A 21221-nucleotide genomic window follows, 5' to 3' on the forward strand; every position below is an offset into this window, starting at 1 on the left:
GATGTTGAAAGAAATAGAACAGATGAGATGGGTTTATATTACTATAATGAGGCAATTTTACCTGGGTAAAGAAAGTTGCATTTGCCAAAAGCACCGTGTATTGACTGGTATTAGGCAATATCATGCTAACTGATGTAAGTTTATACTTCTGGGTTTGTGTACAGATTTTCATTATAGTTCCACCCTTTATCATAAGGTTCACTTGAACCAAAGAGAATTTAATACTGTAATTATTATTATAACTGTTTTTTCTCTGTCATGCCAGGTTTGTCTTCTATGGCCTCCCTGATGTCCCTTGCCTGGGTGCTAGCCTCATACCACAAATTGCTGCGGGACTCCAGGGATGACAAAAAAAGCATGAGCTACAGAGGTGCCCTAATCCACATCTTTTGGCGTTTATTTACCATATCATCCAGGGTCATTTCGTTTGCATTGTTTGCTTCTATTTTTCAGTTATATTTTGGAATATTTGTAGTTGTGCACTGGTGTGCCATGGCATTCTGGATCATTCATGGAGGAACAGATTTCTGCATGTCCAAGTGGGAGGAAATTCTGTTCAATATGGTGATAGGGATCGTGTACATATTCTGCTGGTTTAATGTCAAAGAAGGCCGGACACGATATCGAATGTTTGCCTATTATACTGTAATCTTGACAGAAAATGCTGCCTTGACCTTTCTTTGGTATCTTTACAGAGATCCCACAACCACTGACTTTTATGCCATAACAGCACTGTGTACAGTTTTTGTTAGTTTTGTTGCTGGGGCAGCATTCATGTTCCTGTATTATGGTTTACTTCATCCCATGGGACCACGGACAAGGATCCTTGCCAGTTCTTGCTGTGCTGAACTGCTCTGGGGGATCCCTCTGCCTCCAGAGCTGGAGGCCATGGCCGCAACGCCAGCAGCACCGAGAGGATCCCAGACCACACCAACTAGAGTGGCAGGTGATCAGGAGGAGGAGGATGCAGCAGAAACCTGCCTGCCTGTATTCCAAGTGCGACCCACAGTGCCACTTACACCATCAGGCCGACCCTACCTACCGGAGGGACCAATCATCAAGATTGACATGCCAAGGAAAAGATATCCTGCCTGGGATGCTCACTTTGTAGACAGAAGGCTGAGGAGAACTGTTAATATATTACAGTATGTAACTCCCACATCTGTAGGTATTAGGTATAGAGATGGACCACTTGTATATGAGCTGCTACAGTACGAATCTTCACTTTAAAGCTTCACCCATTGAAACTGACAAAGAAGTAATTATGTTTACGTCAGGCACTCAGACACTCTCATACAACTCCCAAAACACAAAACTCACAGATATGGTTTCCTTTTCCTGGTAGCTGTCTGTATATAAAGATATTCTATATGTTTTGTAAGTAACAAAAAAAGTGAAAAAAATCTTTTTACACAAGATACAGTATTTATACTGTATATTTAATGGTGTAAGTCTTCATCAAGAATTTCCAACTGTTATTAAAAAAAGATCACAAATACAGGTGCATACATACATAGGTGCAGACACATACCGCATACATAACATATACATACACTCAGTTTATCTGTATGCAGAGCATTTAAGGACTGATGGTAGGTGGGACTGAAAAAGCAAATCATACAACATCAATTAACAAGAAAACTTAAAAGTGGTGCAATTTTAAATCCCTTTCAGGGTTTTATGAGCTTGTGGGGTTTTTTCAGTTCCACAATCCCATCCTTGGCAAAAAAAATTATGTTTCTAAGTAAATACTGTATGTTTCTTTGTGTACGTGAGCTTTTTATTCAAGTAATAACAATCTGTTATTACCGTTCAAGGTGCAACCATATGTCAAGTACAGCGCATCAGATCCTTGACATATAGTTTTTCTTTTTTAACTGAAATATTGCGGTTTGTTTTTGTAATTTACAGAGTGCTTTTTTTAATTTAAATAGGTGCAGAAAATTTATCAATTTTATAACTTGCAGCATGGGAAAAACTGGAGTTTTTCTTTACCTGAATATACCTGAATTTTAACTGGTTACAATAACATGAGCCACAGTGTTATATAGCAGGTTTTTATCCATGTTAAATCCATCAAAACCATACAGGGACAGGCCGCAATACTCTGGCCAAAGCCATATGGTGAGATTCAATAAGCCAATTTACAACCTACAACAGCCTAGCTTTCTTTTTAGCCCTTGTGTGCCTAATCAGGCCTTTGCATGAGGAACGTGCATGCAAACTTCTGGAAAAGGGTTACTCTTATGACTTCCTTGTGCAGCTCAGGTGTATTCTGGTGCAGAGATTCCCAGATAGCTTTGACTTAGGAGACTTAAAGGCTTCCTTGAATAATGTGGATAGAGATTTTACTGCTATGAAGCAATGTCTAATAAGGACAAGTTTCACAATACTATTCACTGTGCAGGTAAGATACAGCTTAGATATTTGGTTATATACAGTTCTGTTTTTAGTCCACGTATAACTCAATGGACATATTAGTACAGGTTGTTGCATCTGTCAAAATAGTATAACTTATTGAAATTATCCACGAAGCAACCTTCTTTCAGGTCTCTCAGGGTACTTCATTTCACACTTAAAAAAGGAGTGTGAAGGTTTAGCAGAAGCATGTTCACATTGTCAGCCATCATAAATCTGACATGATAGAATTTCTCCAAACTCGTTTAAAACATTTTCAGTTTGTTTTCCACCAAAACTATCCCTCTCCCTTTATCATACACTTCAAATAACCAATATATTGAACAAGGGTTTAATTATCCACGCAATTTTTTTCCCCAATCTGTTTCAGTAAAGGACATCACCATGTGCAGTAATGTAGTTCATCCACCATGTTTGATTTGTCAAACAGAAAATGTTTTATAGTTCTAACTAACCTATTGTAATGTCAGTAGTTTGTAACATTTTCACCTGCCATCCATCAAAACCCAATGGTTCCCTTCTTTATGAGCTAGACAATGATCAAGTACTGAGCAGAACTATTTGGGCTATATCAAAGATTGTCAATAGTAGAAAACTTTTCATTAAATATGTGGCATTAGATAAAAGTGAGTAGTATTTAGTGCATCCCACTGCTTTACATAATAGACAGCTTCAAACACCCATTCTATGCTTTGTTACTTAAGAAGCTGAATCATTGAATCACTGATTCCACAAAGAAAATGATTGCACACTTACATAAGGGATGTTGTAGCAGATCTTGTGAGGCAATTATATTTATGCATATTCCCAATGGGAAAATGTACAATATTTATGAAAATACATATACTACATACTGCCCAATCAGTAAGATAACAAATGGATGTTTCCATTATATATTTATGTTTTGAATATGTTTTGTTTGTAAACCATAATTTTACTTATTATCTCTGTCCAGCAGAGGTGTAAACCTCTTGACATGACATGCCATCTAATTAATAACATTGATTCGAACCATAGACTATTGCATTGCAGAAACATGCTATTGAGCCCATCAAGCCGATGAGTACGTTTAAATGATTGGTAAAGTGCTTGCTTAAAATTAATTCTCATGCATTTTTCCACTTCCATATTACATTAATTTTTAATTTTTAATTCCAACTGTGTAATTTCCCATTCAAAGGAATTTTTCATTTAAAATTTATTTTATCCGAAGTTATTCCAAGTTTATAATATACCTGTGGAGAACTACATAACATGGCAACTGAAATATAGGTAACTATAAAATAACTTGATTTTATCTTGTAAGATCATTCCTTCCCATTACTGATGGCAAATGATATTGCTTCTAATTGTAGGTCATCATCAATTATAGCATTGCACATTTCAGTATGATGGATAAATAGCCAATGACATTAACTAAGAAAGTAATGTAATTCAAAGCATGATTGAAAATTTACCATGACCAAAAGTTATATTTAGCTATTATTTCTATTCCTGAAAGATTTTCTTTTCCCATATGGATACCAAATATTTCTTCTAGTGGTTGGTATGGCAAGACCACTTGCTCCCAGCCACCTATTGTGGACTAATAAAAAATTGCAGCACTGAAGAAGGCAATTGGCCCACTGGGCCTTTGCCAGTGCGAGCTCTTCAACTGAAGTTGTCTGCATCAATCCCATTTCTCGGCCCTTTCCTGTATCCCTTTATATTCTTCTGCATTAAATATTTTCCAATTCCTTTTAAATTATGTTATAGTCTCCACCTCAATAGCCAATTGTAGTATATAATTCCCGGTTCTAATAACCTGTGTGGGGAAAAAAATTCTACTAACTGCACCCGTCTATCTTCTAGTGGTAATCCTTAGTATGGCTTCTTGTTACTGATTTATCAACCAGTGGACACTATCTTTTACCATTTAACCATTCAAAACCTTTCATCATTTTGAAAACCTTCATTAGATCAACCCTTAGTGTTCTCTGTTTAATGAGCCTTTCTTCATAACTATAACATCTCACTCCTAGCATTATTCTAATGATTTTCGCATGGCTCTGATATCCTTCCTATAATGTAGTGCTTAAAACTTTAACTGCCCTAATCAATGTATTCAACATTACTGCCTTCCTTTTATATTCAGTCCACCTATGTATAAAAACCAGATCCCATTTGCATTTTAATGGTCTTTTTCATCTGCATTCTGTACTCATAAAGTCCTCTGTTCTTCAACTCAAAAATATTACTGCTTAAGGCGTATTTCCTTTCACTGGTCTTTCTCCAAAAATGTACCTTCTCATTTTTCTCTGTTTTGAACTGCAGCTACCACCTATTTGCCCACTCTGCTAACCTGCCTATGTCCCCTTGCAAACTCCTCACTTTTTGCCATGCCCCCAATTTGATATGAGCAAATGTCAATATCATTCCCATGTTCCTACATCCAAATTATTTATATAAATGGAAAACTAACAGACGTTCCAGCATAGATCCCTGGGTGCATGACTTCTCATATTCTGGCAATCTGAAAAAACATCAATTTATTCCCTACTCTTTGATTTCTGCCCCATAGCCCTTTTTCTATATGCAGCTGCTATGTATATTGGCCCAGAATTTGCGGTTGTAATGACGGCGAAACTGTCAACATTCGCCGTCATTACTCTGTGAAACTGACAGCAACTTCAGGTGTCCACACGTGCAGTTAAAAGTGGAAATCCAGGAGTTGCTGTCAGTGATTCCCCACTCCTCCACAGGGTGTGTTGAAGTCCTTGCACATGGAAATCTTACAAATCACTTGAATTGACGTAATCTTCCACATTTTATGCTCTAATCTCACTATAAAAACCCCAGAAAAGTTAATCCTTGTTGAATGAGGTGTAACTGGGTTTTTAACGGTGTACTAAGTCATAAATACTGCAGAAAAACCTCTCTGGCCCTGAAAAACTAATTTTATATTTTTGGAATGTCAAATTTCATCATTATGATACAAATTCCCATACAATTTTAAAATAATAAAAATTATATTTTTTTTAAAGTTTGTTTATGATATTTCAGCTTCTACCTTAATCTCATGCGTGTGTCCCAATTTTTATTTCGCTCTCTGTGAAATGATTAAAAAGTAAAGGATAATAAGTGCTTTTTACTTCCTGGTTTGCTGTCTGAGAGAACTGCTCAACCTGATTGCTGACATCACTGTTAATGGACACCGGAGATCCCCACTACATGGCGCCAGAATGAAATTAACATTGGGAAAGATGAAATTGACGCCACAGAGATCTCTCGATCTTTGTAGGCAGCTTTACATACATACATAGGATTACATAGGATTAGAGGTCAGTGGTGAGTGCTGTCACTTCGCCTCTGACTGCAACATCCGGGCCATTATATTGAACTATAAAGCTCATTCCAAACCAATGTGATGACTGATAAGACAGAAACCCACATTAGAGCAGTTTGTAGTGAATACAGTCAGAAATACAATTTTGATTCACTATTTTGAATATTGCTTTAAGTTCAGGCATTTTAAAGGAACATATTTTTCACACCCCAGGAGTTCAGGGGGCATTGACCACAGCTATCATCCTTTTACAAGCACATGAAGTGAGACAAATTAAGTCGATAAACCTGCTGCATTTATTTTTAAAGAGATTACATTGTTCCAGCCAAAAATAGGTGCCATCATGCCAAAACAATAAGGCTCAGCAAACTGTTTTGCCTCAAATAAACTGTATCTTCTCTTCTGGTAAGGAATGTGCATTGTGTAAGACACAGCTTGTTGCAAATTTTTTTTAAGTTCCTGAATGTCATTGTGTAAATGTAGTGAAATATCTCTCCACATTATTGAGGAATATTTTTTAATTCAGACTGTGGTGCACTGTTGTTTGCTGGGGAGTCTAATGAACTCAAGCAAGATGAAGCTTATCACTAACAAAAAAAAAATCTGCCTTTTAATTTCTGGACTGCCTAGCACAATAGTCATGATTCGTTATACTAGAAGATTTAGTATGATATCTTTACGCAACTTTAGTAAGTTAACCCTTTGTGTACTGAGAAAATAGATCCACTTCCTGTTAGAATTTATAGATCACCTGCCACACAGAACCTTGGTATCATTAAATCTCAATTGACAGTCAAAAAGCATATGTAATGTTGCTATATTGAAAGTTATCTGTCTTTTAGCTGACAGTGCACATTGGAAAGGCCTTTTCAGCACTCAAAGGGTTACAATAATTTAATTTAATTATATAATGCCAACGTCTATATCGCCTAGTGTGATTGGCTGACAGGTGTGTATTAGCAAACAGAAAAGCACACCTTCCCTGAAACAGCAAATTGCAAGGGTGCTAAATTTCCAAACACACTAAATTGATGTACTTTTTTAATGACAGAAATAGTATGATTTATTTTTATAAACTGACGTTTAATGCTCTGAGGCATTATATAATAGTGGTAATGAACAATATGGTATGCATTATTGGTTGGTAAATTGCACTTTAAGATAACCTAACTCTGGCACGCATTACCATCTGATAATCACCACATTTCTGTTCCTTATCACTGAAGCAAATTAGTATTTTGTGTCATCATATTTCATCATATGTAATACCATTATATCTTTATACACACAAGAAAATGTGCTGCAGTATTTGCATGATGTAAAAGACGCAAGCAACTGTAATTTTGCAGCACTCGAAGGACCTAGTTAGTAAATCATGAATCATCCAAAGGGCTTTCAAGGTTAGCTAGTTATCTAGTTTAACTATCCTGATTGTTTTAATCATAAAATATTAATAAATGTATTTGCTATTTTAATTGATTTATATAAAGCAGCAATAGCTTAGGTTGTCTTCCTAGGAAACTAACGTATGAGAGATGATTTCTTAAATTAGTAGAAGGCACTAGATCAGGTTTTATGCTTTTTCAGTGACATCCAGTTGGACAGCAGTGGGCCAAAGCCAAACACTTCAGACTGGTGCTAGCAACTTGCAAATCTGCTGGTTGCATTTTACAATCTGCCACAGTGACTTGTCATCAGATAAACCAACATGTTAAGCTGTCAGTGTGAAAATATGACTATGAAAGCTACAAAAGGCCCAGTTATGTTGTTTCCTAGGACCAAAATAGGATTTTGATTGATTACTACTAGTTAACAGAAAGTGCATTTGAGACTTTTCATTCACATGTCATCTATTGTTTAGTGTGTTCCTTTCATTTTCAAAAAAGCAAATGATCAATTACGCACTTTAGTAGAAGAAATACCATTCATTAACACTGGCCTTACTTTAAAGGCAGGGCTATGTATTTGCCATATACATTTGCAAATGTATGCACTTGCCTTTCTGGATATACTGTTCAACAAAAACTTGATGTATATCAGGTAATGACATATTATCGGTAACTTCCTTTATAGTTGGTTGGTCCTCTTCCAGCCATATTTGGACCAGTATATTTTAGTACAAGAATAATAAATAGTAACATTTAAAACTAACAATAAAGAAAGGAAGCCTATAACTTTGCATCATCCTCTGCTTAATTATGGGCTCGTATGGTATGATGTTATATTCCTTAATAATGTTATTACACCAAAACAGTTTTAAACAATTTATTTATGAGTGATGTGCTCAGATGTATTTTATCTTAATAGTGTTAAAATAACACCAGTAACTAAAAGTCCAAATTCAGTGAAAAGCTTTATCTTATTTTAATTAACTAGTACAATATACATTATTTTTTAAAACACATTCAGCTCGTAACCAGCCAGTAGGTAATATAATTTAAAATCCCCTCTTTCCCATTTTTATCTCTTACGTTCTACACGAGTGAGAAACAAGTACTTCTCACTTTGGAGTATCTCATAAAGCTGTAGCTGAGATCCAGATTTCATAATTTTGAGGAAACCTCAGGCAAAAAACGAAATCCAACCATTCCATATTTCCTTGTGCTGATTGACCATGGAGTGTTGCAGTCTTTTAAAGTGATGCCTGTGTTAATGAAGATAAACTATTATTTATTCTGCCGACCATGAAAGCCCCATGTTCTTAAATCATCTTAGCTTAGGATGTGATTTTAAACAAAGGAAAAACACTTTGCTTCTCAACCTTGTGGTGCCTTTTCTCTAGGTGCTTATGGTACTCCTATCAAGGCAGCCACTTACAGCAAACAACAATGCCAGTACCTTTTCATATTATGTGCCAGTGCAGTAAAAAATAAAAGAATCACTGTATATATATATATTATATGTGAGGTTCTAGTGCAGCTGCATAGAGAATTTGTTATTCTCCTGCAGGAACAAAAAAGTTTAAAAAATAAGGTTCTCAACAGGAATTAGCTACTGTGTTAATGGGAGCAACATCAACAATCAAAGGTGCTAACATCGAACCTCAATTTTATAGTGTGGTTTTTAGAAAACAAAAAAATAAACCGAATACTTCCTGTGAAGCCTTACTGTAGATTGATATAGCTGTTTATCCAAAAACAACACAATGAAACTGTAAATAATGTACGGAAGAAAAACTTTGCTATTTCCTATAATGTAATGTATATGTTCAGATGTATGTTTGGTTAGTGAACTACTCTTACCTCAAGACAGTTGAGAAGTTTGTAGTTATTTTTTTCCTATTTCAAGTTGCAGCAATCCATGTGAAGCTGAACTTTGCCCAGGTGCTTTTTCCCTTCTTTCTGAGGAAAAGATGGGTCTGTGAGTTAAATTCATGGGCTTAAAAGTGATGACAAATTTATTTTAAAAAAAAATTGTGCATGAAGTAATTAAGAAAGGATATTTGTATGGCTGTAAATGTCAGGAGTTTGTGAGCATGTGTGTACTGTACATACATTTCCTGTGTGAGATATACAGTTAAAAAAGTCAAATGAAAAAATAAACAAAAATGATTTTCAAAGGATATTTTATCTGACCGTGCTCTTTCACCTTGATACGCAGCCCCAGCTCCCAACTATGCAATCTTCCAGTCTCTCCAACCTCCAAATTATAGGTAATTTTTTTCCCATATTCAAACAGTTTTTCTTACAAATGTCTCGTATCAACAAGGTGAAAATGCTACAGTGACTTTTGCTTGAAATATACATATTTAGTTCATGGTGACTTAATGTGATCTTGACTAATGAAATGGCATCTTCTAACTGTGCCAGATTTCTTTTCCAATTCAATATAGCTTCAGTTTTACTTTATTGTAGTTGTATCTACCTCATTATAATTTCTCTGATTTCCTGTGGTTTTAGCATTTACTTTCTGTTTGAAATGTATGAGTTAATTGGTAGATAGTAAGTAAATAAAACTATTTTTGCTTTTGCAATAAATCACAAAGTTATATAATATTCACTGATCACAGTCTTGACTGGCCCCTGCAACAATTACAATCAGTTATATGAATATTACAGCTCTGTATAGAAATTATGACCTGAGCTAATAGTATTAGAAATACACAAGAAGTTATGTTCCTGCTTTAAATAACTGCAATTTTGCATCAGTTTTCTAGTGTGTATTAGGGAAAGACCAATGACGCCAAGTAACTGCACCAGTGATTCACATTCTAATGGGCTGTCTAGTGTAGGCAGCACCAATCGCCTAGATACCAATTATAAAAAAACAATTCCTGTAACGTATACCACATTTCCTTCTGTGGCGTCCTTTACATTATATATGCTGATACCGTTTTGCCTACTTTATTTTTCTTAAAGCACACTGTCCAGTATGTTCTATGAGAAATTACATTACTAACGGTACATTATGGTGTTAAATCATTTTGGAATGTCTTTTTGGAGTCTCATATTTCATGTCCCGAAACTCAACAATCCAATCAGTATATACAGTAATATATAATAACTATAAATAGCATATAGCGTAACATTAAAAAAAAAAGTTAAGCAATGTTAAGTGCTTTTTCACAGAGCTTGTATTGGGATGTGGTATCAATAAATTGATTAAGTGGTCTCTGTAACTATTGACAATGAAGTTTTTTGTCAGTTCTTCTTGTGTATTACATTAACTGTCTGCAGAAGGTAGAATTGTGAATCAGGTAGTAGATTGTAGTTGGAACCGGGAATCAAAAAGATATCAGAAAAAGTTGTGAATACTTGAAAATATGCTTCCAAGTATTTCATTTGATTGAAACCATGTCACTCCTTTGTGCACTATCTACAGAAATATATTATTAATTTGAAAACTTCATTTTCTGTGCACCTGAAGTGTTTGATGCAAAAATGTCCCAAAAGCACAAGGAACATTGCCTGTAAAATGCAGTCTGTGCTGCCATTGTTTTCCATTATCTTTATAAATGGTACTTGACAAATTAACATTATGCAAAGCACTATTAAAATAAAAAGATTTATTCAATTTTTAATTATTTTTTTGTCTGATCGAGACCACATATTTGTTCATCTGAACTGCTAAGATTGAATCTTTTTCAGGTATATATGCACATGATCAGCAACATGTGTGACACTTTTACAGTTAGGCTGGCCTTCCATTTCAGCAGACTTCTGTTGTGCACAAAATAAGTTTCAGAAACCATTCCTTGAAACAATTGCATTTAAGGGGTCATTTATTTATATGATTTTGAATAACAGGGTTAGAGGACAGTCACATTATAACTAACAACACAAACCTTAATTCTGCTAAAATCAAGTGACCTGTATGTAATTTATCATATTTCCCATACTGAAAAATAACTTAAGACAACTGTATATTTCCTTTGTGAGATTAAGATAAAAATACAAGTACAATGGAACCTACTTATAGTGAACTCAAATGTAGTGAGACTGTTTATACTGAAAATGTCTCAATGTCCCAATTCACTTAGAACATAACAGTGGATAAATACTTGTTAGATTTTGATTACAACCTATTTGTAATGATAATCCAAGCTTTTTTTTTTAAACATTGTTTCTCCAATAATGAGCAACAGAATACCCAATTCAGGATCTGGAAATCAATGCCTCGAGTGATAAAATTCTTAATTTCTCTTCATATTCACGAAATCTCTTAATTATGCAGAAAGTGTTGATTCCAGTTCAGCTGCAGAAAATGGTAAATCTTTGTACTAGAATCTTTTTTTTTGTGATGTATGCAGTTTGTTTTTAGGTTAGGCTTTTAACAGAAAAGCAGAATGTTCTAACTCCTTTCAACAATCTTTAAAGCAGATAAAATTAATCTGAGGAATTTAGAAAATTCACAGAGTTTTTTTTAATATCAATTTCATTGTGCCGCAGCATTTCTTATCTTTTAGTTGTTAACAGACTACACATAGTTACTAGTTTCTCATCTAGTTTCTCATCTAAGGCTTTGCAAAAAGTCAATAATATTTTAAAATTACCTTCCTATTACAATCACTAAGTGGCTCATATTTACGGTAAAGGAACAATTTAACCACTAATGTTATATTTTAAATTTATGGTTTTGCAGGTGCATGTACTTCACTCACTTTATTTATTAAAATAACATATATCATAGACTATGATTTAGTCATATCATACTCACAAACTAATGCAAATCTGTGTTGAATTGGTTCACAAATTGAGCTCTATGATGTGACCAAACTTTGCTCAGTCTTTTTTCCAAGATTACAAGATAAATATGACCCATCTCACCTCTTCAATTATTAAATCAGTTTCAATTTGTGATGAATTTTGGAGTTAGAGCAAACTTTCATCTAATCTGGGCTGGATTTAAATCCCTGTTCTGCTGCAACCATTTAAGAGGATATCATACCGTTAAGTCAATTAATTCTCTTCTCCCCATGTTGTATTATGGCATTCCCATGTCCAAATCTCTTTCTACAATTTGTTCTGTGACTGTAAATATTGTAGTCAATCATACCTTGGAGGAACAACTGATAATCATCACTGAAATTTTAATTTTTTTCTCGCACAGCATTGTCGTTATGATTCTGTTATTTCTTCAACCAATGTTACAGCATATGTGCATTAAAGTCAATGTGACAATAGCATTAAGACTGCTGGTGTAACAGAATTTGATATCAGTTACTAACCTAGTGTAGTTGTCTTCTTAATTGCTTATTAGTGCAATTGTTTTGCAGGTTACTTACTGGTCAACAAGTTATGCAAATGAAAAGAAATCTTAAATAAATAAAAATGCCAGAAGATTAAGCAGTTAAATTAAGATTAAGAATTTTTTTTACCCTATTTCTTCTTCCTATTTCTAGACTAACCTCAGGAAGATAGGAGAATCCAATTTATTGATTGCACTTCTTTCCCCAGATAGCCCAGCTAAAACTGATAAGCATCCTCTGAGGAAGGTTGAGGCTGGGCTGTGATTCAAATCCTTGTCTAGTTAAGCATTCAAATACTGTAGTAATGTAACTACTGTACTACTAGACTGCTCAGGCTTTGGATATAATTAAAATAAAATTTACAAGAGGCAACGTATTCTGCTTGTGGTCCAAAATAATGTACTTGTAAGGGCTCCATATCAAAATTAAATAATTCCACATACTAATTGTCTGTTAGCTAAAAGTGTTGGCTGTGCAATCAGTTTATAAGACTTCAGTCCCAGTGCTAATTGTTCCTTCAATCCAGCAGCTATGATGCTCTAAGGTAGTTTTTAATTTGGTGAACTGATATTTCTATACACACCTCATACCAGTTAATTACTATCTGAAATTATGAAGATATCTTCAACCCAGACTACCCTTTCTTCCAACAGGAAGTGCTCATATGAAGCAAAATTATGTCATAGAGAAAATCTGAAGAGTAGTTATTTACACTCTTTTCTAATTAATTAAAATGCCTTTGTCTCTAGGTCATTAAATAATGGATTTTGCTAAGAAAGCTTTGAATCACTTTTATGTAACACTGACAATCTTAGTTGGATATCTTAAAATCCACCTTTGCTATATATTTTTTTAATACATGGAAATGAGTTAAGTTTACAATATATTCACAGATGTGGTTAGTACCTCTTAGGGTAAATCTCCTATATAATAGTCATTCATAGAAAAACACCATTTGGTCCAACCAGTTTGTATTGACATTTATCCTCCATGTGAGTATAGAGTTCTAATTACATTTACTCAGACTGTTTGCATTAATCCTGAAAACTCTCTTCCTTCATCTACCTATCCAATCTAGTCCAATTCACCTGGGAACTTTCAACAGCGAATGGGTTAAGCTTTTGCAGCACATTTTATAAATGTGTAACCAGGTGGATTTTTCAGGGGAGAGTTGCTCATGAATCCATTGTGCTCCCAATTTGATAAAGAAACTTTTGCCCTATTTTTACTGCCTTCTAGTGTGAGTAGTTCTGAAATAATTACAGTTTTTATCTGAATCTAACCAAAACAGACTCTATAAACCAACAGCAAAGCCAGTTTGGCAGAATCAGTTCTGAAATCTGCCTTGCTTCCACTGTCAGCTGTCATCACAGGAGGTCAACTAACTTGTGGTAAAGAACATCCTTCCTGTCATGGCAGCAGCCTGTGCTATATGTTTTAATATAAAATCAAAAGGAGCTGTACAATCACCTGCATAACTTGCTAAGTATGTGAAAAATGCACGCATGCAAAACAATAAATTATCTTATACTTCATTTAGAAATGCCAATGACTGTTATGTCACATGCACACATAAACACACACACACACCTTGCAAAGCATATGGTATATCTTATACTTGGTGCAGGTTACACAATTCCACATTAGTAAGTATGATCAATGGGATTTACTCAGGTACAACTAATTATCAAGCAAATGCTGTACTTGTATTTTAACATGTGAGAAAAGCCTCAATACAGATCCACAGAGCTATCCCTGAATAGATATTTTCCTCTTTGTTTAAAGTGCTATTTTAATAAGGGCTAGAGATTCAGAACCTTAAATTATGGCTGTTTTGTTCCTGTTAACCACCCTAAATACTGTAGGCTACTCTTCAAAAAGTACCAACTGCAATTATTCAAGCCTCCTGATACAAACTATGAAATGGAATGGTCCAATTTTGTGAGAATACTGTAGTAATAAAACAGTTCAGTGTACACTTAAATTACAATATGCAGGTATGAGCATAACAACAACTGCCAAAGGGACACTGCAGTATTTGCCTTCATTTCTGATCTCAGACGAGACAGAATTTATGGTGCTCCATCATAGCTATTTTGCCTATTGATTTATGTCTTGAATTTTTCCAGTGCAAACATTGTTTATCTGCAAAAAGGTTTATTTTATATTCTTTATGAATCATCTAAATTTAGAGTGCAATTTAGGGCTAAACACTGTCATTGCAATTTTTTTTAAAATTCTTCATAATGTATCCAAAGCACATTTCTCAGTGAAGATAACTACATTCAAATGCTATCAGAAAAAGTCATACTGGTGCTTGCTAACAGTTCTACATACCAATGTGTAGTTCCGATTATCTGGTCATTTCAGAATACTAGCCTCTCTGAGAAATAACAACCAGAAATTCATGCAAAAAATATAAATACAATAAAATAGGTTTTAGAAAGTACTTAGCTGACTTAGAAGCTTATGGTCTGTACTCATCCCTAATTGTACAATAGTGATGGTAAAATAGATACTGGTCTAAGTCTCCATTACAGGTGATCTGTATACTGACCTGTTGCTATCATACATCATATGGCAATAGTACACAGTCAAGTTGTTCACTCTCAGCTAAGCAAAAGCTGTGTTTATTTTATGCACAGTAAACAAGAAGTACTGACTAATAGTCATTTGAAAAATGAAGCCAAATTTACACTTTACAATTACATCTGATACTTTAAGTATGTGTTGGTAGCAGTATCTAAAGTGTAGATGATGCTGTTACCATCTCAATTTTCTATTAACAGTTCACTAATTATTTTGGTATGAAAAGCATAGCCCTTTATAGAAAACAATCCAATTATTTTGGCATAAGTGTCATTACAGTGCAGATTATCTACTTTCACTTCAGTGTACAAATGTCCCTTAAATTGATAATTTAACACTAATGATTAAAAGAAGATTCTTGGTCAATGATATTAAAGTTATAGAGCACAATGGAGTGATACAACACTTTAATTAAATGGGATGTTTGATGATTAATTTGTGATTTTTGTATCTTCTTTCTTTGTATTTAGGAGTTACTATATTAAGAAAGCGGTTTGTAAAAAGTGATTGTAATTTATCATTTTGTAAATGTAAAACAATATATTTGTTCTTTTAACCTTTACTGTGCTGAATTTCTCAATAATTGGTGCATACATCAGAGGTACTCAATATATAACATTAACAACTGCAGATAAATTATATGTGAAACTTTTCTTCATTCTAATAAGATGGTATCTGCATAGTAATGGTTAAAATGTAAAGCCTGTCTCTTGACTGTAATGTTACTGTTCAATTATCTTTAAAGAAAATATTTATATTGTTTAAAGTCATTGGACCCCAATTTTTACTGTTTTGGAAGCAGTGGGAACAGACCTGTTTAAACAATTTAAAAATAAATTCTAATAGGATTTCTATATTCATAATAACCATATGCATTGTTTCAAATACAGTCAGTCTGGGCAACTACTCAAATGTAAAGACAATATGTACAAAAAAAATTGAATTATGGGTATTAGTGTTGATTGTAATGGGCATAGCTAATCCTATTGAAATGGGTTACCAATGTAAGGGAATCAGCTACCTATATATGGCATCTTTGTGCCATTTTTCTACCAGATTGCAACAGTGACCCCATACTTTTATCCAATAAAGTATTTCTCTTAAAAGTTCATCTAAAACAGACCTGCCCAATCTCTAAAAAAAATAAATATTTTTAATAAATGTTTCAGTCTAATTATACAATTTGACATGTGTTCTTCAAAATTCTATCAATTGTTAACTTGAGTTGTGGACTAGTTGCTCAAAGCTAGTTTGGAGATAACGTCCTCATCTTCAATGGTAACATGACAGATTAATCAATAGTTCCAATGCAGTTTGATTTATAACATTTTTATGATGACAACTGAGGAAAACACTATCAGTCTCATCCAACACAAAATGTGATTGTTAGTTCATGAAGGTCAACAAAACTAATACCAGGCTCAATATTTATAGAGACCAAATTTAAGACTTTAAAGATGAAATATGAAGAAATTATTTTAGAAAATTTACCTAGCACTTATTAAGTGTGGTGCTATATGATCTGTTTTCACCAAAGTTTGTGGTACAGGGAAAAATATTTTAGCTAAGATGTCCAAATAGTAAAAACTATTAGTCTTTCATCACTATGCTCATATGAATTGCCCAGGGGAGTGTCAGTATACAATGCATCATGGGTGAACAGGATCCATGGTAAATAATTTGCCCACAAAAGTTGGAAATGTTAATAGGAATCAGACAGCATGATGTTAATGCTTCTATATTTTGACAATATGCCTTATATGTGCTGTGTCATTGTCTAGTCCTTTATTAGCTTTTTTAAAGCCACTAAGCAGTGTGGATGTATATTGTTTTGAGCCAGTTGATCCTTATTGTACTGTATTTTGTATTCTTTCATGTAAACTTAAGTTGGTAGCAAAAACTTTTCCTATTCTTTGAGAAAGAAGTGTTTTCTATAATATGTGTAATGTTGTGTTGTCCAGATTCTATATACAAAAAAACAAAAAATATATGTATATGATGTATCTGATATTTGACAGCTATTAGCTGTTACTTTAACCAGTATAATTATGAAAAATTGCATAATGTCAGTGTTTAAAAGTTTAAAACTAGTTAAGATGTTTGTGTAATCTTGCATGGTCAGATGTACTTAGTGAAATGTTGAGAAATGTTGTTGAGGTCTTCAGTACACAGGATGGTTTCATTTTGACTATAATGGTGATTGGTTGTTGACCAGAAAATAACTCTTTTATCCTTTTATTGCATCTTGTCTCCAACTAGGGTTTTTCTTAAGTTCATCTACTGTACTTTAATACTGTTCCTTAAAACCAGGTTGTGGAAATTAAAGCAGTCTTTGGCAAATTATTGTCCAAGAACCACAGTATTTTTTTTCTGTTGTGTTCAATAGCAACTTTTTTCAGTGAGGTGTAGTCAACTGAGTTAAACCAAATTCTAAAAAGGTCTTTTATTTAATTGAGATATAAGGGTACCACATTTGCTGAAACAAAATCTGTGCTACTTAAATAATTTAATTCTCTCCTGTACAAAATGATGAAAGGACACATGCATATAATAGACAAAAAAGTCATTGTTTCCCCCCACAGAACAAATTGACCAAAAGCTTCATTAGAAAACAAGCACCAAAGATTACAAATGTCATACATAACTTTTGTATTATTTAAATGTAATTTTAGTCAAGCTTGCATGGAATCATTTTGGATTAAGGATTATTGTAGTTGTTCAACAGACATTACAAATGGCTGCTAATCTGTACTGAGTCTTCGTTTATAGGAAAAGTTAGTAACAGAAAGAATTGCATTTGAAAATAGCTTTCTTTAAAAATGTTTTGATGAATTGATGTATTTCTTGTGCATGGCATCGCATCTCAATAATCTAATAGTACAAAGTGAGGTAGGACCTAACAAGAAAGCTACTGCAAATAATTACTGTAAAATTACAAAATCTGATAATTCCCTTAATTTATGATATTGGAATCCGACATCAGAGACCATTTTTCTTTGGGTGTGTGTTTTATTAAGTACTTTATCATGCCCTGTTGCCTGGTCTTCTAGACCTAGAAATTACTGTTGCCAATATTAGCAAATAAACATGTATCATGTTCACATGACATTCTTCTGTATATTATTTTAGTGGAGATGTTAACCCATTTAAAATAAACTGGTTAACAACTGTGTTAAAATAGTGGACAGAGGAGTATTATATGAATGTGATAAGCTTTTGTCGGCTAATATCACAAAGTAATTTCGAAGATGTAGTTCCACTTTTGGCACTTCTTTATTCTTAAAACATTGCCATAAACACCAAAGGGTAGATTTTAGGCTGTGGCCATTCCAGGGCCCAGGCTTGCCACTGCACGAGAAGTGCGCGCCCAAACCAAGAGGCTCGAGGATCAGTGGAAATTTGTACTCGGGCCTCATCATTATACTCGGCGAAGAGAGCAATGTCAGGCCACCTGCCTCGCCCACTGTGGCCCTCAGGTAAGTCCCGGGAGGGGGTCAATTGCAACTCCTGTGGAGTCAGGAGGAGCACACCTGCTCCTCCTGGCTCCACAGGGACAGTTTATTAAACTTGCCTTTTGTAGGTGGCCACCATGCTGAAGAAGGCCTTCCTGGTCATCGATGATTAATTTCAGCAAGGGGCCCTTCAAGAGGTGTTAGGTTCCTAATTTAAATATCTAATGGGGCCTAATGTCTGCTTTTGCCTTCTGCCCGGATGCCTAAAAATAAAGCCCCGCAAATTTAGCAGTGGGACCAACACCTGCACATTGGGTGTAATGCATACCAATTTCTACCCCAAAGGCTGTCTAATGACCTGAATTGAGAATGCCATAATTTAAAGTACTGGGAGTCCACATACACACAGTGCAATGCTTATTCTGCTCAAGCCTAAGTATTATTCTGAGCAAATAATGAGGTGAGTGACCTTTCAGATTTGGTTTAATTCAAGTATTTTTTAATGTGTGTTTTTAAAATTATTCATCTTAGATTTCTGTTCTTTGTATGTAAAGTTACTGCAGCCATAAAAAAATGTCTTTGACCTTCACCAACACTTTCAATGTCTGTGGCTGTCTTCCCTTGGACATTAATGAATGTATGTATCCTAAGTGCAGAACATGGCTTGCTTATTTAGACTGATTGGAAATTGCAGTTTTAAAAGTATGTTTATTATTCAAATTCTACTGTTTTCACCACTATTTACGTGGTTTTGGGGAACGTAGTGTGTCAAAACATCACGCCAAAACAATTTATTTTGTTGTATTTGTTAATGTTCTGTTTCACAGAACACATTTTAAAAAAATGAAATGCCATTTAAAATGTTTTATTGTAACATGAACAGATAAAATCATCTGGACAAAAGATTTATACATGAATCAGAAAATATTTATTTCAAATTTTGTACCTTTCCATTTTAATACATTATATGATGTATTGATTGAAATGAAAAAAAATATAAACAGTTTTCATTTTATTAAGTTGTTCTTGTGGCTTTTCCTGTCCAAACACAAACATGGCTTTGAAACTTCAATATGTTTCAACAATGCAATAATTATACAAGTGCATAAACATTTTCCTTTCATCAGTTTACTTTTATATTAAATTGTAACAGTTAAGACTGTAAGGTGCAGGTTGGTAGAACACAGGATGCGCTGGATTAAACACTGTACAGAACTAATCCTTTTATTCTCAAAATCCTGTGTGGTACACTCATCTTGCAGCTGTCCTTTTTCACTTTGTATGAATCTGGATTCAAGACAATACAAAAGCTTGGTTTACATTTCTGGTTGTATCTGTTCCAAAACACCATCTAAATAGTGTGAGATAATTTTGGTGCCAGAAGTAAACCCTCTTTCTCCTTTGACACATTAAGAGCATCATTGTAGCTCCCCCCATGGTCCAGTGGATAAAGGTACTGCCCAGCATAGCACTCCGTTATACAAGCCAAAGGTTCTAAGCTCACTTCCCGGTCTGTTGTGGATTAGTTAATATCAGCTGGGGCAGCAGTTGGAATAATACAACCGGCCTCTGGGCTATGATGACCAAGCTGGCCAAGTCCTGAAGAACATAAGAAATAGGAGCAGGAGTAGGCCATTCGGCCCTTCCAGCCTGCTCCGCCAGTCAATGAGATCATGGCTAATCTTCTGTCTCAATTCCATTCACTGGCCCTATCGCCATATCCCTTGATGCCCTTACTAGTCAGAAATCTATCGACTTCTGTTTTGAATATACCCAATGACTAAGCCTCCACAGCCCTCTAGGGTAGAAAATTCCAAAGATTCACCACCCTCTGTGTGAAGAAATTTCTTCTCATCTCAGTCGAATGGTCTACCCTTTATCCTGAGGCTGTGGCCCTTGGTTCTAGACTCCCCAGCCAAGGGAAACATTCTCCCAGCATCCACCCTATCAAGCCCTGTAATAATTTTGTATGCTTCAATGAGACCCCCTCTCATTCTTCTGAATTAAAGAGAATATAGGCCTAGTTTACTCAATCTCTTCTCATACGACAGTCCCGTCATCCCAGGAATCAATCTCGTGAACCTTCGTTGCACTCCCTCTATGGCAAGTATATCCTTCCTTAGGTAAGGAGACCAAAATTGTACACAGTACTCCAGGTGTGGTCTCACCAAGGCCCTATATAATTGGAGTAAGACTTCTTTACTCCTGTACTCAAATCCTCTTGTAATGAAGACCAGCATACCATTTGCCTTCCTAATGGCTTGCTGCACCTGCACATTCACCTTCAGTGACACGTGTCCTTCCTGGGTGTCCATGTACAACTGGCAGAACAGGTCTCTGCCCAGTGGGGAGGGAACCAACACAAGGGAGTAATCTACTTGAACTTGTCCTCGATAACAACAACCACCAGTATTTATATAGCGCTTTTAACATAGTAAAACGTCCCAAGACGCTTCAGAGGAGCGTTATCAAAAAAATTTGACACTGAACCACATAAGGAGGGCAGATGATCAAAAGTTTGGACAAAGAGGTAGGTTTTAAGGAGCATCTTAAAGGAAGAGAGGTAGATAGGTGGAGAGGTTTAAGGGGGAATTCCAGAGCTTAGGGCCTGGGTTCCTGAAGGCATAGCCACCAATGATGGAGCGATTTGAAATTACAGATGCTCGAGGCCAGAATTGGAGGAGCGCAGATATCACGGAGGGTTGTAGGGCTGGAGGAGATTACAGAGATAGAGAGGGGCGAGGCCATG

The 21221-nt window shown here is 35.0% G+C and overlaps 1 protein-coding gene across 1 annotated transcript in view; it reads left to right on the top strand.

Annotated features, from left to right (window-relative positions):
* Nucleotides 1–19424, top strand: part of LOC147112599 (XK-related protein 6-like) — a 94504-nt gene extending 75080 nt beyond the window's left edge. Inside the window, exon 5 of the mRNA XM_085998198.1 lies at nt 266–19424. Coding sequence (XP_085854324.1) covers nt 266–1230 — 965 coding nt within the window. The 3' untranslated portion in view covers nt 1231–19424. The remainder of the gene's footprint in view (nt 1–265) is intronic.
* Nucleotides 19425–21221: the final 1797 nt, after the last annotated feature.

The sequence above is a fragment of the Somniosus microcephalus genome, chromosome 9 (genome assembly GCF_052327205.1).
Source record: "Somniosus microcephalus isolate GS21.2 chromosome 9, FLI_Smic_1.0, whole genome shotgun sequence".
In the NCBI taxonomy this organism is placed as follows: domain Eukaryota; kingdom Metazoa; phylum Chordata; class Chondrichthyes; order Squaliformes; family Somniosidae; genus Somniosus; species Somniosus microcephalus.